At 42.3% G+C, this 17,868-nt stretch overlaps 1 protein-coding gene across 1 annotated transcript; it reads right to left on the minus strand.

Annotated features, from left to right (window-relative positions):
* Nucleotides 1–8,928: 8,928 nt before the first annotated feature.
* On the minus strand, nucleotides 8,929–13,503 carry LOC139392357 (circadian-associated transcriptional repressor-like). Its single transcript, XM_071140290.1, has 5 exons — nucleotides 13,276–13,503; nucleotides 12,022–12,383; nucleotides 11,753–11,907; nucleotides 11,493–11,637; nucleotides 8,929–11,368 (listed from the first exon to the last, which is right to left on the minus strand). The coding sequence occupies exons 2-5, from the start codon at nucleotides 12,379–12,381 to the stop codon at nucleotides 10,952–10,954; spliced, it is 1,077 nt and encodes a 358-aa protein (XP_070996391.1). The 5' UTR covers nucleotides 12,382–12,383; nucleotides 13,276–13,503; the 3' UTR covers nucleotides 8,929–10,951.
* Nucleotides 13,504–17,868: the final 4,365 nt, after the last annotated feature.

Here is a 17,868-nt window from a genome sequence, read left to right on the forward strand (position 1 = left end):
TAAAACAATGAACCAGATATTTCAGCGGATGTATAAATGTGAAGCATCCGTTTGGTGTCGATTCCACTCACTACCAAATATGGTGATGACGAGAAAGCCCAATGGCCGGCAGTAGGAAAAGATGGCGCGAAATTCTGCAAAATGTCTCTTCGATTAAACATTTCATCTCCATACAGTTTTCTATTTCCAAAACTATAATCTGTAAGAAACAGATTGGACTGCGTGTTGTAGACTTCACCCTTTGCCAAAGTGCAAGAGGGAATTTAGTAATTGCATAGAGTAGGCGTTCCCTAACGGAAATATACAAATAAATGCTAGAACGCGACAATAGGATCTCACTAGCTCGTGCTTGGCTCTGCCCACCTTCTTGCCTGTTCTGCGCACTATGATTAATTTGCTCCGGTTGGAAACGACAGGGTATTCTTCTTCGATGAGGTCCAATAAATGTTGCATTACGCCACCTACTCGACTGGAGTATAACTCCCTTATGATTTGCTTGAAAAAAAACTAAACAAATACTTTACCAAACACTACACTCAGAAAAATAAATAAATATATATATACCATACTCCACTACTTAAATATATTTAGTCCTACTTCAGGCCAACAGCCTGAAAGGAAGAGACACCACCACTTAACACACCCTGCAACTCTTATGATGTCAAGTCTTGCACACTCAAATACCTCTTTGCAGCGCCCACCACAACCTCTATTTTCTGTGACTTACATTCCCTGCAGTACAGTTGATAACCATTGCTATAAATGCCAAAAATCCAATCTTACTGAAACATATATCACTTGTTGGTTTATCCCTCTGTACTGGTACAGATCAACTACTCATACCACTCCTCTCAGGATCCCTCCCACTTGATCCCTATTCCTATACTTTCTTTCCTGGCTCAGCATGACAACTTCTGCACTAGTCTAACCCTGAAAACCTCAACCTGCCTCTCTTGCACGGCACCCCGCCCATGGAGTGGCAGGTAGCTTAGTGGATAGAGTGTTGGGCTGGAAGGTTGCGGGATTGAATCCCCGAGCTGACAAGGTAAAAATCTGTCGTTCTGCATCTGAGCAAGGCAGTTAACACACTGTTCCCCGGGCGCCGGAGACGTGGATGTCGATTAAGGCAGCCCCCGCACCTCTCTGATTCAGAGGGGTTGGGTTAAATGCGGAAGACACGTTTCAGTTGAATACATTCAGTTGGACAACTGACGAGGTATCCCCCTTTCCCAATTAACACATACCACTACTTCCCCCAACACTACACATTCCTTTGTCTCATGCCCTTCTGAACACTTCTCACACTTAGGAATCTCCCTCCTACACACTACTGTCACAAGCCCTTAAGCTCGACACCTATAACTTCGGAATTTGGGGCGACATTTTGGAAATTGGCTGCCACCCTCCGGCGCCCCTGATTGGCTATTAGACCGCCGGGGGTGAGTGGAAATCATTTTAGCTAAAAGTAAGCTACAAAGATTTTCAACCAAATTTGCTACCACATCAAAGAGACAAAAACTATCAGGAAGCGATGTCCATCAGCCGGTGTGGAGAAGAACAAGCCTCCAAGGACGTTCATTCGCAGAGACGGACGAGCCCCCGTTCGCTGGTTCTAGCAGCGAAGAGGGCGTACCAAAGCAGTCCGAGCCATCCACTTCCACCGATGATGACAGCTCTCTGGGTGGACAAGGACAGGTGGTTGCACCAGGCCTAACCACACCTCCAAACAATGCCAGCGGAGACCCTACTATCTGGACCTGGACTAAGATCTGTTGCTCCACGTCCCCGATGACATAAAAAACCAAAAGATCCCAAGGAGTGGCCAAAAGATATGAATGGATCTTTACAGTATATTTTAGTGCAGGTTGGGCCACATCAGGAAAAGGAGGGAAATTTCCCAAGAGATGAGGGGTAACAAATATTTTTGGTGGCCCACTGCAATAGGAGGATGGCGAACGGGGAGAGAGTGGAGAGACCATGGCTCGTTAATTCCAAGCAAAACGATACAGCCTTCTGGTTTTGCGGCAAACTTTTTATCGCATGAGGGCAAATCTGCGCTGGTCAGGGATGGAACCAGGAGTTGGAAGAATCTGTCCCACCTCCTCAGCTCTCATGAGAAGTCGCATGACCGCCTAGAAAGTTTCCAGAGGTGGAAGGAGCTGGAGATCAGGCTGGTGTCCAAGCAAACTATCGATACCCAAGCCCAACGGGCTATTGACGGAGAGACTCTCCACTGTCAGCAGGTGCTGCAGAGGCTCATAGCCCTGATACGCGTAAAGGCCACCCAGAACATTGCATTACGTGGGACCACTGACAGGCTGAACGAACCAAATAATGGGAACTTTCTGAAGTTTGTGGAAATTCTGGGTATCATTGATTTGATTTCAGGACCATGGACAGCTACCGAGAGAAAACATTGATGACTGTAATGCAGCACAACAGCAGAGGAAAGAGGTCACTCTAGGCGGGCCACAAAATGAAGAAATGCTGAAATGTATATTGGACAATCAAATTTGATATTTAAATAAACAAAATTCGTTAAGGCTGGGTCATTGACAGAAAGCTTATTTTTACACAGCTCCAGCGAAACTAGGCCCTACATGAATTTATGAAAGATTTTTGTCTCACCTAGGGTGGCGGAACGTCCAGGGCCCTGATAACTTACAGTTGAAGTCGGAAGTTTACATACACTTAGGTTGGACTCATTAAAACCCGTTTTTGAAACACTGCACACCTTTCTTGTTAAAAAATCTCTTGAGACTAGGGGGCAGTATTTTGATGTTTGGATGAAAAACATACCCAAATGAAACTGCGTATTTCTCAGGCCCAGAAACTAGAATATGCATATAATGGGTAGATTAGGATAGAAAACAATCTAAGGTTTCCAAAACTGTCAGAATATTGTCTGTGAGTATAACATAACTGATATTGCACGCGAAAACCTGAGGAAAATCCAACCAGGAAGTGCTGTTTTTCTGAAACCTCTCTGTTCCATTGCATGCCTTCCCTCCATTTAAAGGGATATCAACCAGATTCCTTTCCCTATGGCTTCCACATGGTAACTGAGTGAGGTTTATAGGCCTCCTTGCTCGCACACGCCTTTTCTCTCTCTTGCTCGCACAGACCTTTTCTCTCTCTCCCCTATTGAAAAAGCTACCGTCCGGTTGAAATATTATCAATAATTTATTGTAAAAACAACCTAAGGGTTTATTATAAAAAACGTTTGACATGTTTCTACGAACTTTACGGATACTATTTGGAATTTTCATCTGCGCGTCGTGACCTGCACAAGCCTGTGGATTACTCAACAAAACGCGCCAACCAAATTGAGTTTGGTCCGAAGATCATCAAAGGTAAGCGATTAATTGTATTGCTTTTCTGACTTTCGTGACCAATCTACTTTGCTGCTAGCTGTTTGTAATGTTTTGTCTGCTGAGAGAGCTGTCCTAACATAAACGCTTGGTTTGCTTTCGCTTGTTAAGCTTTTTTGAAATATGACACGCCAGGTGGATTAACAACAAGCTAAACTGTGTTATGGTATATTGCACTTGTGATTTCATGAAAATTAAATATTTTTTGTAATTTAATTTGAATTTGGCGCTCTGCAATTCAGCGGATGTTGACGAAAATGATCCTGCTAAAGGGATCGGTGCGGCAAGAAGTGTTAACAAACTATAGTTTTGGCAATCTACTTTGTGCATGACAAGTAATTTTTCCAACAAAGATTATTTCACTTATAATTCACTGTATCACAATTCCAGTGGGTCAGAAGTTTACATACACTAAGTTGACTGTGCCTTTAAACAGAAAATGATGTCATGGCTTTAGAAGCTTCTGATAGGCTAATTGACATAATTTGGTCAATAGGAGGTATACCAGTGGATGTATTTCAAGGCCTACCTTCAAACACAGTGCCTCTTTGCTTGACATCATAGGAAAATCAGAAGAAATCCGCCAAGACCTCAGAAAAAAATTTGTAGACCTCCACAAGTCTGGTTCATCCTTGGGAGCAATTTCCAAATGCCTGAAGGTACCACGTTCATCTGTACAAACAATAGTACGCAAGTATAAACACCATGGCACCACGCAGCCGTCATACCGCTCAGGAAGGAGACACGTTCTGTCTCCTAGAAATGAACGTACTTTGGTGCGAAAGGTGCAAATCAATCCCAGAACAACAGCAAAGGACTATGTGAAGATGATGGAGGAAACCTGTACAAAAGTATCTATATCCACAGTAAAACGAGTCCTATGTGGACATAACCTGAAAGGCCGCTCAGCAAGGAAGAAGCCACTGCTCCAAAACCGCCATAAAAAAGCCAGACGACGGTTTTCAACTGCACATGGGGACAAAGATTGTACTTTTTGGAGAAATGTCCTCTGGTCTGATGAAACAAAAATAGAACTGTTTGGCCATAATGAATATCGTTGTGTTTGGAGGAAAAAGGGCGATGCTTGGCAAGCCGAAGAACCCCAATCCCAACCGTGAAGCACGGGGGTTGCAGAATCAGGTTGTGGGGGTGCTTTGCGTCAGGAGGGACTGGTGCACTTCACAAAATAGATTGCATCATGAGGGAGGACAATTATGTGGATATATCGAAGCAACATCTCAACATATCAGTCAGGAAGTTAAAGCTTGGTCGCAAATGGGTCTTCCAAATGGACAATGACCCCAAGCATACTTCCAAAGTTATGGCAAAATGGCTTATGGACAACAAAGTCAAGGTATTGGAGTGGCCATCACAAAGCCCTGACCTCAATCCTATAGAAAATGTGTGGGCAGAACTGAAAAAGCGTGTGAGAGCAAGGAGGCCTACAAACCTCACTCAGTTACGCCAGCTCCGCCAGGAGGAATGGGCCAAAATTCACCCAACTTATTGTGGGAAAGCTTGTGGAAGGCTACCCAAAACTTTTGACCCAATTTAAACCATTTTAAACACAATGCTACCAAATACTAATTTAGAGTATGTAAACTTCTGACCCAATGGGAATGTGATGAAAGAAATAAAAGCTGAAATAAATCATTCTCTCTACTGTTATTCTGACATTTCACATTCTTAAAATAAAGTGGTGATCCTAACTGACCTAAGACAGGGCATTTTTACAAGGATTAAATGTCAGGAATTGTGAAAAACTGAGTATTTGGCTAAGGTTTGTAAACTTCTGACTTCAACTGTATATATCCTAACATCACTTTGTTGGGATCTCCACTCACGTCACCCTGTCTGCGTCGCACCAAACAACTAGTATCACAAACACCAGGAATCTTAACCTTCAGTTGGTCAGCATTCACATTTACCGCTACCCCAGTAATCACTCCTTTCAGTGGCACCCATTTCTTGAGAGCAAAACAATTCACATCACTTGCCCCCATTCGTTTAACGCGGAGGGCCTGCTCCCTCTGACCAGCAGAAACACAAACAGTTATCACAAGACCACTTCTGGTTACCCTCACTGATTCCACATCACCCAACTCTGTTTTTGGCCACCCTGAAACCATAAACGGATGAGCCAAAAGGCAAGGGTCCACTTTATCCAAAAACGTCACTCCTCCGGTCACAGACTCATCTATATCCTGATCCTCGGTGCAAGCCTCGGACTCCAAGAACTTCACCACACCTACTTCCTCCGATACTTCACCCTCATTCACTTCCATTTCTCCTCCTGTCTTCAATTCACTCTGATTACAATTTCTACCTTCTTCTTTAACAAACCATCTCTCCTTTTATCACCATTTGTAATCAACTCAAGCTCGTCCTCTTCCTCCCTGTCTCTCTTAGACCTCCTCTGCCTCTCATTTTCCCTTAATTCCTCCTCCGTATTCCAAGTATAAGTCTCCTTATGGTAATACTGCACTTCTCCTGACATACACTACCGGTCAAAAGTTTTAGAACCCCTACTCATTCAAGAGTTTTTATATATTTTTTTTACTATTTTCTACATTGTAGAATAATAGTGAAGACATCAAAACTACGAAATAACACATTCGGACTCATGTAGAAACCAAAAAAGTGTTAAAACAAATCAAAATATGTTTTATATTTCAGATTCTTCAAATAGCCACCCTTTGCCTTGATGACAGCTTTGCACACTCTTGGCATTCTCTCAACCAGCTTCACCTGGAATGCTTTTCCAACAGTCTTGATGGAGTTCCCACATATGCTGAGCACTTGTTGGCTGCTTTTCCTTCACTCATCCCAAATCATCTCAATTTGATTGAGGTCGGGGGATTGTGGAGGCCAGGTCATCTGATTTATCAATCCATCACTCTCCTTCTTGATAAAATAGCCCTTACAGAGCCTGGAGGTGTGTTGGGGTCATTGTCCTGTTGAAAAACAAATGATAGTCCCACTAAGCCCAAACCAGATGGGATGGCATATCGCTGCAGAATGCTGTGGTAGCCATGCTGGTTAAGTGTGCCTTGAATTCTAAATAAATAACAGTGTCACCAGCAAAGCACCCCCACACCATAACACCTCCTCCTTCATGCTTTACTGGGAAATACGTGTGTGTAGATCATCCATTCACCCACACTGCCTCACAAAGACAGCGGTTGGAACCAAAAATCTCCAATTTGGACTCAGACCAAAGGACACATTTCCACTGGTCTAATGTCCATTGCTCAATGTAAAAAAATACTACAAATAAATTAAAACCCTTGAATTAGTAGGTGTAGTAAAAATGTGAAACTGTAGTGTACATGTTCTTGCCTTGTCAAGGGATGCCATTTAACCGGCTGTCACAATCTCCGTACAATCAGCACGAACCCCCAGAAAGCAGCTGCTTCGTCTTGATGTTATTCTTTATCAATCGCTGCCGCAACGTTTTTCCATTTCAAACAAGCGCGCTCTCTTTCTCCCGAGTTCCTCGATTCGCTTGCTCAGACCCTGTGCCCCTCCAACGACAGGGTCTGGTCTATCTTCGGTTAGTTGTAAAAAAGTATGGTGCCGCGCTGGCTGTATGCATAAATCAGTTGCTATTGTTTTAACAGTACATAAAGTTATTTCAGTATTTACTAACGATAGTATTTATTATGTCCTTGCTTTTATTTAAACAAATTCAGCAACAAAGGCATTTATCGAGTTTCTTGTCTTATTATAGAGTTGGTTGGTCGTTTCAAGAAACCTAAAAACTGACTAATGTGAATGTAGCGCCACCCTATGGCTAAATAGCTACAGTCCTCCAGCTCATCATTGCATGTCACAAAACCGCACACAGGCCGCAGGGAATCTACCTTCAGGAGGCCCCACCACCCGGAAAAAAGCCAACTTCCTGCAATTCTACCCTTTTGCCATGGGCAGACAGTAAAATGTACAGTTTTGTAGCTAATCTTATGCTATTATACACATTTTGCCACATGCAATCTGGAGGGGCCCCAACCGACATGTTCATACTCTATCAGGGGGCCCACAGAGGAGAGAGAGTGGCCTGTTGCGCAAATGAGAAAAGTCTATCATCTTTGCTAAAACTCCCTTTCCTTTCCTCCTTTTCTAGCTTCCTTTAATTTCCTCCTTTCCTAGCTCCCTTTCCTTATTTTCCTCCCCTCATTTCCTTTCCTCACATCCTTTCCTAGCTCCCTTTCCTTTCCAATCTTCCTTTCCTTCCTTCCTAGCTTCCTTTCCTCCCCTTCTTGGCATTCCTAGCTACCTTTCCTCCTTTCCTTACTCCCTTTCCTTTCTGCCTATCCTAGCTTAATTTCCTCCTTTCCTATCTTCCTTTCCTCCTTTTCTTAATGTCTTTTCCTTCTTTCCACAATGGATAATAATAGTTTTTGTGTCATCGTCAATGATTTTAATGGCATTATACTGTATCCACATTTGGATGTATTTTTTTGTTGTTATCAAATCAAAAAGCTATGAAAGGAGTTAGGAAAGGAAGCTAGGAAAGGAGTTAAGGTAAGGGACCTAGAAAACAAGGAAAGGAAAGGGAGCTATGAAAGGAATGAGGAAACTGAGCTAGGAAAGGAGGTTAGGAAATGAAAGTAGGAAAGAGAACTATGAAAGAAAAGATGAAAGGGGGCTAGGAGAAGAGGAAAGGAAGCTAGGAAAGGAAATAAGAAAAAGGAAAGTAGGGAAGTAAGCTATTAAAGGAGGAAAGGGAATTTTGCTAGGAGAGGAGGAAAGGGAGTGAGGAAAGGAGGAATGGAAGGTCAGAAAGGATAGGAGGAAAGGAGCTAGGAAGGGAAAGGAAGAAAGAGAACTAGGAAAGGAGGAAAGGAAAAGTAGCTAGTTAATAGTATAGGGTTTAAGTGAAAGGACACTTTTAGTGACAGGCCATGCTGCAGGACTGCAGCTGGATACTGTAGATTGCTCAGGCTTTAAATGGCCTATCCACAGATGAAACAATATACCGGAGTAATTTACTGGAGTACAAACATTGGAGTAAACAGTAGAGTAAACATTGGTTTAAAACAAGCTTATATTTTAGGTTCTGATGGGGTGTAAAGCCCATGAGGCATTTAAAAGTTACATTCTTCAAGAATCAATGGGTATATATCATGAATTTATAAATCCCCAAATATAGCATCTGCAGATTGCCCCTTTAATCCATCGTTGAGATGGGTACAGGTGACTGACGCTTCGACGCCAAACTGATGTCTTCCTCTGAAAGAAGTAGGACGAGTACAGGTGACTGACAGCTTGACATCAGTCACCTGCACTCATCCTAACAATGGAATAAAGCTTCAGCAAATAAGAAATGTATCTCTGCATTTTTCGTTGAGTACTCCCAACTCCTTCCTGCCTCAAATTACCGGTTGTCCATTTGGAAGTTTTTCTTGGTAGGCTATTTTGTTGTATTTTTGTCATTGTTGTCGAGCACCCCTTCTACTTTCTTGCTGTAGCGCGGAGGCCTACCTGAACTCTGATTTAGCAGGGCCACAGTCAATTCTACATCAGCTCAGATGTTCAGGGAAATAATTTGAATGTATGTGTCAGACGTCAAGTTCTGATGAACCAACACGTTACTTTATTTCAGCAAAAAGGGTACAATTTATCAAAAACAATATAGGTCTCAAACAATTTTATATAAAATATTATGCACAAGTACATTGTGTGTAACCAAAAAACAATTATATTATGTCCAACCCAAAAATGTGATAGAGGGTGTTGGGTAAAAGGTAGGAAGAAAGGAGGCAAAGGAAATGGCTTGAATAAAGGAAGATAACATAAAACAGCGAAGTATCCTTCTCAGCCTAACCATTTGTCCTCTTTTGATAAACAGAGAAAATGTCCAAAACATAGGCCCTATTTATTTGGAAATGTACATTTTATTTCGATTTTTTTAATGTCACACTTTAGTCATTTAACAGACACGCTTCTCCAGGCGTTGCAAGCGCCATGCTCTACCAACTGAGCCACACGGGACACTGTTAATTAAGCAGGAGTATTAAGGGAAATATCTAAATAGACAACTCCACAATTGGCTGATGTATGACCAGCTTTTAGGAAGGGTTGTGCATTGCCTCAACACAGTTACCTGTGTTTACAACTGCAGAGATCTCTCTCCTATGCTGTCCACGACCTGGGCCTTCCTCGGCATGGTTAGGAACAATAACACATACTACCAGCTTCAGTTGTCTGTATTCGTTTTTATCCAGAAATCTTCTTTAAGTTGGTAGATCAAGTCAGTACCCAGTTATTCTTGGTTTCCTGCCTACTCCCATCGAGGTAGTTACAACTCAAGAGACTCTCTGAAAGTGGCCAGGGATAAAGTGGCATTCAACATGAATTATATTTGCTAAGCAAAAACATTGTGGTTCAAATGGCCTAATTAAATATTTTTGGGGGATTTTCTCCCAATCCAATAGAAACCTTCCTAGAAGATTAAAAATGAGGTGTTTTGCGTCATCACAATAGTAACATTTATCAATAAAGTGGAATGTCCTTTGTTATCGAAAGTAAAATACTCATGTGCAAATCACTTTTGGGCAGTGTATTCTTCAAAATATTTTTCTTTTCACACCATAGAAGAATAAACCTGACATCAAATGTATCAAAAAGTAAAGGTGCGGCAGGGTAGCCTAGTGGTTAGAGCGTTGGACTAGTAACTGGAAGGTTGCAAGTTCAAAACCCCCGAGCTGACAAGGTACAAATCTGTCATTCTGCACCTGAACAGGCAGTTAACCCACTGTTCCTAGGCCATCATTGAAAATAAGAATTTGTTCTTAACTGACTTGCCTAGTTAAATAAATGTATACTATCAAATAAAGTTATAAAGCCAATTAGAATGTAATTGGCTCTAGTCTGCGTCCAGGTTTTTCAGAACAGACCCATTCCAACAGACCTATTTTATGAGAAATACAATAAATCTAACATAGTTGTTATTTCTCCTCTTTTGTAGTTCTTAATGGTTGCCTTCATTCCAGTCGTATGCTTCTGGTGTAGTTAGTATTCACACTGAGGTGGATTTAGTCAATAGTTACATTAAACTGTGTAATAAATAAATGGTTTTGTTGCCACTGGTTGGCAGTGGTTTAGTGCCAGTTGTATGGCATGGTTTACAATCAATGAGGTGGTATAGCAAGCCTTATACATTCAGCTGCCTTTTTTCACTGTGCTGCACCAGCTAAAGGATTAACAGGTTCTTGTATTGTTTTTCATTGTATTGTCCGTGTTTTAAGATGTACTACTATTGATAACTTTATCATAACTGAGTGTTGAGGTCAATCTTTTTTTAGTGTATTTCATGTGATTGGACTGTATGTCTGTCTATTTTTGTTGACAAGTCTAAAATAAAATAAAAATGTAACAGTATATATATATATTTGTTTTATTTATTACTAAACACTGCTTTATCATATCAACCATAAAAAATATTCCCAGATAAATTTCAGTTAAAAAAAAAAAAAAAAAAAGAACTCTCCAACACAGACAAAAGTGGATGAAAGATGGTTAAAAGGTGCAATAAGTTCAGAGTTCAGTTTTATGTCCACTTTTACGTGTCTGTGCTTCTACTCCGGCTCTTGTTTCATAGACCTTAGTAATGTGGGGATAGATTGACTCCTCCTTTGGATTCCCACTGATGTAATATTGGTCTGTGTCTTCACTGTGCCAGGCCCGCTGTGGCACCTCCGTGGCTGATGTCCATGGAGGGAGAGCTGATGTGAGTGAAAGACCAGATGGGTGGAGGAGACACGGCTGTCTTGTGTGGCTGGGCTACCACATGCAGAGCAAGGTGAAATTTCAAGCCTCTTATTTCCCTTTCTTCTCCTGCTGACAGTCAGACATGACGGGCTATAAGTGTCTGTGCTCAAAAGGCTAAAGTCTTGTGAGGTCACTTCCTGGTAGTTGTCCTCACACTGCAGGCGCTTGCAGCTGGGTGGGGCGGCACTGGGGAAATCAGAGTCCAACCAGCTAAGCTTGCGCTTCTGATGGAGCAAGAGTGAAGAAAAACATAAATTAGATACAAGTCTTACATATTATAGATTGCTGTGGGAATCATTATGACAATTACATATTAAACAGTGATAGCTAGAGCAGTAAGAGACCCACTTTGACTGGCATACACAGCTGATTTTGGTGCCATCGTGGCGGAAGACTGGGTGTGGGGTTCTGGGTGGCAGCGACAGGGGTCACATGGGGGAACCACATCTTCAGCATCATCTCTACCTGCAGGAGTGTGCGGAGGAATTTTTCTCTGTGGAAAAAGAGGAGTACTGTCATTAATAACATGTTACGACATGAAACACTTAAAGTAAATGTGTGACTACACCATAAGTTCCTGCTAGCTATGCACATGATGGTTTGCTTACCCCATGTCAGGTTTCTGAAGAATACCCAGGATCCTCTGTAGTCTGTCGATGGCAACGCTCGACTGGAAACTGCTAAGACCTCTCTCAAATCTCCCCGTCTTGAGTCCATTCAGAAGCTCCAACAGGGGTCTGATAAACTTTTGTAGCTCTGAACACTAGGAGAGAGAAGGGAAACAGAAAACATCAATATCTTCTGTCTGATAATGTCCCTGGGTGAGAAAATCAGTAACAAAGTATGTTTAAATCAGTCTTTAAAAAAAAAAACTCACTTTCTGAGCGAAGGCCAGGTCTCCTTGTGTGGTCTCCTCTGTGCTTTCCTTTGTGCAGAATGCAGCACTGCAAGAGGACGCCACCATGGATGGGTAGATGTTGGTGTGGGGAAAGCATTCCGCTTGTCTACTCCCAGCCATGGACCAGTGTAACCTAGGGGCTGCCTCGCCACCCCCGGCCAGGGGGAATGTTACCGAGCAGGTCTTGCCACCCCCTGAGCTATCTCCCTCGCTTTCGGAGGTGAAGACATCAATGTCTGCCTCGTCCTCCGTCACGTCGCTCTCGCTGAGGAGGAAGCTGGGGGTGGAGGAGCGGGAGTCGTAGGACGGCCATTTGGTGGACATGCTCAACAAATGCATCCCTGGAGAGAGAGAGAACATACCAGGTCAGTCCCAAGGGATATTACAATTAGTAATAGCTGATGTAGAGTTAATGGTGACCTAGGCATTACAACAAGTCTGGCATGTAGTAAACCCCCCCTTTAACAAAATGACAGTCATAGACATACCTATATCCCAATTTAAAAAAAAAAAACGATCAATAAAAAAACAATAACAAATCAAAAACAATAACAACGCAAATTCATGGGTTTCACGTCACGTTCCAGAATACTAGTAGGTGTGTCCCCTAATAAATATTCAAGAAGGAATGCTGTTAGTCACTGATATTGGTTCAAACTCCACGAGCTGTTGCGTTGCTATCTATACATGTGATCGTGTGCTGTGTGGAGGGGTGACGCACCCTGTCCAGCGGGATTTGGCTGTATCGCTCTAGGATTTTATGTCAGCTATTAGTTACATTTCAAACATCTGACCATTTTAACATCAAACTAATTGACTACCCTGCAACAAAAGGCCAGAGGCTGCATCACACTACATTGTTTCACGCATTATAAAGTTGTCAACGTTCATTGAACGCTTCTCATAAATCCCCTATGCCCTTTCTTTAAATACTTACTGTATTCAGTTATTAAATAATATATAGATGACATACATAGAGATAACTAAAGCAATGAACTGATTCCAGGTTGGTTTGAGGCGTTAACCAAAGGAAGGTTCGGGCTAGAGCTGGAAAAGCTGATCCTGAACCAGCGCATACTTCAGGGACAACCAATAATGATTTTACTATTTGCTTAATTATTGTAACCAACAGAGCACATTTGACAGTTCTAATCGAGCTTAAATAGGACTGGGGTAAAAAATCTCTAAAGAAAAACATAAGGCACAGTAGGCTATAGCCGATATATCTCTTACCTTTTATGATGAAGCCGATATCAAAACAATCAAATAAAACAGTCAAATTGATAACTAGTTGAATATCTGCTATTTCCTTCTCCTATTGCAATTCTGATAAGATCTTTTTTCAAATATATATGACTAACACTGATGTTGATTGCGCGCTCTAGTTGTAAGAGTCCTCTATTCTCAACGTCTCCGTAATGTTTCCTCCTTTCAAATTCCGTTTACCTTTCAGTGCTCAGTACAGCGAGGGGCAACATGTGAATTGCTACCATGCGCTACACGTGCTGAAATGTGTGCACGGCCGGGATTGGTTAGCACTTGGTAAAAAAAACGCTCTCATTGGTTGAGAATTTAACCACTCAGTGACTACATAAATACTGATTGGCCCAGTAACTTACTTGTCACGCTTTTCTCTCACTGCACGTGTCAGACGTGTGGAAGGCTGTGGCTGTATCGTCAGCAAGGAAAAACACGAGGCAGTAACCACACGGTTTAAATAGTGTGGCTGAGGTGTCCTGTCCTGCATTATCATAATGTAAGGCTAGTGATTAGGCGGTACTTATGGTTTCGGACTCCACTGTGTAGAACACGGGACAACAACTGATGTCATCAGCTATGGATCAGCCTGATGATGATGCACCAGAGCTGGGGCAATAAATAATTGGATAATGGTCGAGTTAGGGTGGCTACCAACTAAACTCAGCAAAAGAAGAAATGTCCTCTCACTGTCAACTGTGTTTATTTTCAGGAAACTTAACATGTGTAAATATTTGTATGAACATAACAAGATTCAACAACTGAGACATACACTGAACAAGTTCCACAGACATGTGACTGACGTAAATGAAATAATGTGTCCCTGAACTAAGGCGGTGTCAAAATCAAAAGTGTCAGACCTGTCTCCCAGTGGCGCTGTCTTAGACGTCTCATTAGTAGACATTGCAATTTATTGCCCCAGCCACATCTTCAGTCCTCATGCCTCCTTGCAGCATGCCTAAGGCACGTTCACGCAGATGAGCAGAGACCCTGGTTATCTCTCGTTTGGTGTTTTTCAGTCAGTAGAAAGGCCTCTTTAGTGTCCTAAGTTTTCCTAACTGTGACCTTAATTGCCTACCGTCTGTAAGTTGTTAGTGTCTTAACGACTGTTCCACAGGTGCATGTTCATTCATTATTTGTGGTTCATTGAACAAGCATGGGAAACAATGTTTAAACCCTTTACAATGAAGATCTGTGAAGTTACTTGGATTTTTACAAATTATCTTTGGAAGACAGGTTCCTGAAAAAGGCACATTTCTTTTTTTGCTGAGTTTAGTAAAACTGTCATGCATGTTTACTCCCCATTTAGTTAAAGCTGCAATATGTAATGTTTTGGACAACCCAACCAAATTCACATAGACATTTTAGTTATAAATATGTCATTCTCATTGAAAGCAAGTCTAAGAAACTGTAGATCTGTTTGATGTGTTTCTTTTTCTATGCTCCCCGTTCTTAAGTTTTTAAAATTTTTATTACTTTCGGTTTTGTACACCAGCTTCAAACAGCTGAAAATACAATATTATGTTATTGAAAATATATTTCACAGCGGTTTAGACGGTACAATGATTATCTACACTCCGCTTGCTTGTTTTGTCACAAACTGAAATTATGCAACTATTACAATTTTAGCAAGAAGGATATGAGTGATTTAGTGTAGATCATGTTTTCCCAGGTAAGCACAACGCAGTCAGGGGTACGCCAAATAAAAATGTGATTCACATTTAAATATATACTGCTCAAAAAAATAAAGGGAACACTTAAACAACACAATGTAACTCCAAGTCAATCACACTTCTGTGAAATCAAAGGAAGCAACACTGATTGACAATAAATTTCACATGCTGTTGTGCAAATGGAATAGACAACAGATGGAAATTATAGGCAATTAGCAAGACACCCCCAATAAAGGAGTGGTTCTGCAGGTAGGGACCACAGACCACTTCTCAGTTCCTATGCTTCCTGACTGATGTTTTGGTCACTTTTGAATGCTGGCGATGCTTTCACTCTAGTGGTAGCATGAGACGGAGTCTACAACCCACACAGGTGGCTCAGATAGCGCAACTCATCAAGGATGGCACATCAATGCGAGCTGTGGCAAGAAGGCTTGCTGTGTCTGTCAGTGTAGTGTCCAGAGCATGGAGGCGCGACCAGGAGACAGGCAAGTACATCAGGAGACGGGGAGGAGGCCGTAGGAGGGCAACAACCCAGCAGCAGGACCGCTACCTCCGCCTTTGTGCAAGGAGGAGCACTGCCAGAGCCCTGCAAAATGACCTCCAGAAGGCCACAAATGTGCATGTGTCTGCTCAAATGTCCTGCACGGTCAGAAACAGACTCCATGAGGGTGGTATGAGGGCCCGACGTCTAGAGGTGGGGGTTGTGCTTTTTACAGCCCAACACCGTGCAGGACGTTTGGCATTTGCCAGAGAACACCAAGATTGGCAAATTCGCCACTGGCGCCCTGTGCTCTTCACAGATGAAAGCAGGTTCACACTGAGCACGTGACAGTCTGGAGACGCCGTGGAGAACGTTCTGCTGCCTGCAACATCCTCCAGCATGACAGGTTTGGCGGTGGGTCAGTCATGGTGTGGGGTGGCATTTCTTTGGGGGGGCCGCACAGCCCTCCATGTGCTCACCAGAGGTAGCCTGAATGCCATTAGGTACCGAGATGAGATCCTCAGACCCCTTGTGAGACCATATGCTGGTGTGGTTGGCCCTGGGTTCCTCCTAATGCAAGACAATGCTAGACCTCATGTGGCTGGAGTGTGTCAGCAGTTCCTGCAAGAGGAAGGCATTGATGCTATGGACTGGCCCGCCCGTTCCCCAGACCTGAATCCAACTGAGCACATCTGGGACATCATGTCTCGCTCCATCCACCAATACCACGTTACACCACAGACTGTCCAGGAGTTGGCGGATGCTTTAGTCCAGGTCTGGGAGGAGATCCCTCAGGAGACCATCCGCCACCTCATCAGGAGCATGCCCAGGCGTTGTAGGGAGGTCATACAGGCACGTGGAGGCCACACACACTACCGAGCCTCATTTTGACTTGTTTTAAGGACATTACATCAAAGTTGGATCAGCCTGTAGTGTGGTTTTCCACTTTTGTGTGATTTTGTTGTCAGCACATTCAACTATGTAAAGAAAAAAGTATTTAATAAGAATATTTCATTCATTCAGATCTAGGATGTGTTATTTTAATGTTCCCTTTATTGTTATTTGAGCAGTGTATATATTTTTTTCTTCACATTTTCAAACAGTACATTTATATTTCCAACGGGCTATACGTACATTCGGGTGAGTTTTTTTCTCGCCTGAGTATCCTTGTTTCACTGCCAAAAATGAAATTCAAACATCTTGTATTCAGCGAAATAACAACACAATGTCAAATACAGGTAGCCTAGTCAAATAATTAACATCCAATCACATTAACCGTTACTCTCTCACGGGAAACCTTCACTCTTGCGCAGACATTTAGAATCGAAACATGACAATTTGAAAAATAAGCCACTGCAGTTTTTTTGAGCAAGAATGAAGACGACTTTCGAGTAGTAAGACATGTATAAAAGCAACAGATACCATTAATAAGAAGGGGCTAGAAGCGTCTTATATTGTGAGCAACCGAGTGGCTAGGACAGGCAATCCTCATACTATTGTGGAGGACTTATTCGCATACAAGCCAGTGAATTTTGTGCGTTACAGCTGGATGAGTCAGAAGTGGCGGGCCTGGCACAGCTCCTAGTGTATGTCCGTTACGTTTATGGGGGGTCAATTAAGGAAGACATCCTCAAGATGTGTTGGTCTCTGTACTGATCGCGCAAATGCCATGACAGGGAGACACAGTGGAGTGGTAAAGCGTGTGCAAGCAGTTTTTATTTTTATTTTTTTTATTTCACCTTTATTTAACCAGGTAGGCAAGTTGAGAACAAGTTCTCATTTACAATTGCGACCTGGCCAAGATAAAGCAAAGCAGTTCGACACATACAACGACACAGAGTTACACATGGAGTAAAACAAACATACAGTCAATAATACAGTATAAACAAGTCTATATACGATGTGAGCAAATGAGGTGAGATAAGGGAGGTAAAGGCAAAAAGGCCATGGTGGCAAAGTAAATACAATATAGCAAGTAAAACACTGGAATGGTAGATTTGTAGTGGAAGAATGTGCAAAGTAGAAATAAAAATAATGGTGTGCAAAGGAGCAAAATAAATAAATAAATAAAATACAGTAGGGAAAGAGGTAGTTGTTTGCGCTAAATTATAGGTGGGCTATGTACAGGTGCAGTAATCTTGTTGCTCCCAATGCCACTTGGGTACACTGCAGCATCCACCGAGAGGCTCTTGCTGCCAAGGGAATGCCTGACAGCTTGAAAGACGTTTTGGACACTACAGTGAAAATGGTTAACTTTGTTAAAGCAAGGCCCCTGAACTCATGTATTTTCTGCATTATGCAATGGTATGGGCAGTGACCATGTAACACTTACAACATATGTGCTGGTTATCAAGGGGAAAATAATTGACACGTTTTTTAAAATTGAGAGACGAGCTTAAAGTTCTTTACTGACCA

Source organism: Oncorhynchus clarkii, chromosome 32 (assembly GCF_045791955.1).
Source record: "Oncorhynchus clarkii lewisi isolate Uvic-CL-2024 chromosome 32, UVic_Ocla_1.0, whole genome shotgun sequence".
Classification (NCBI taxonomy): Eukaryota; Metazoa; Chordata; class Actinopteri; order Salmoniformes; family Salmonidae; genus Oncorhynchus; species Oncorhynchus clarkii.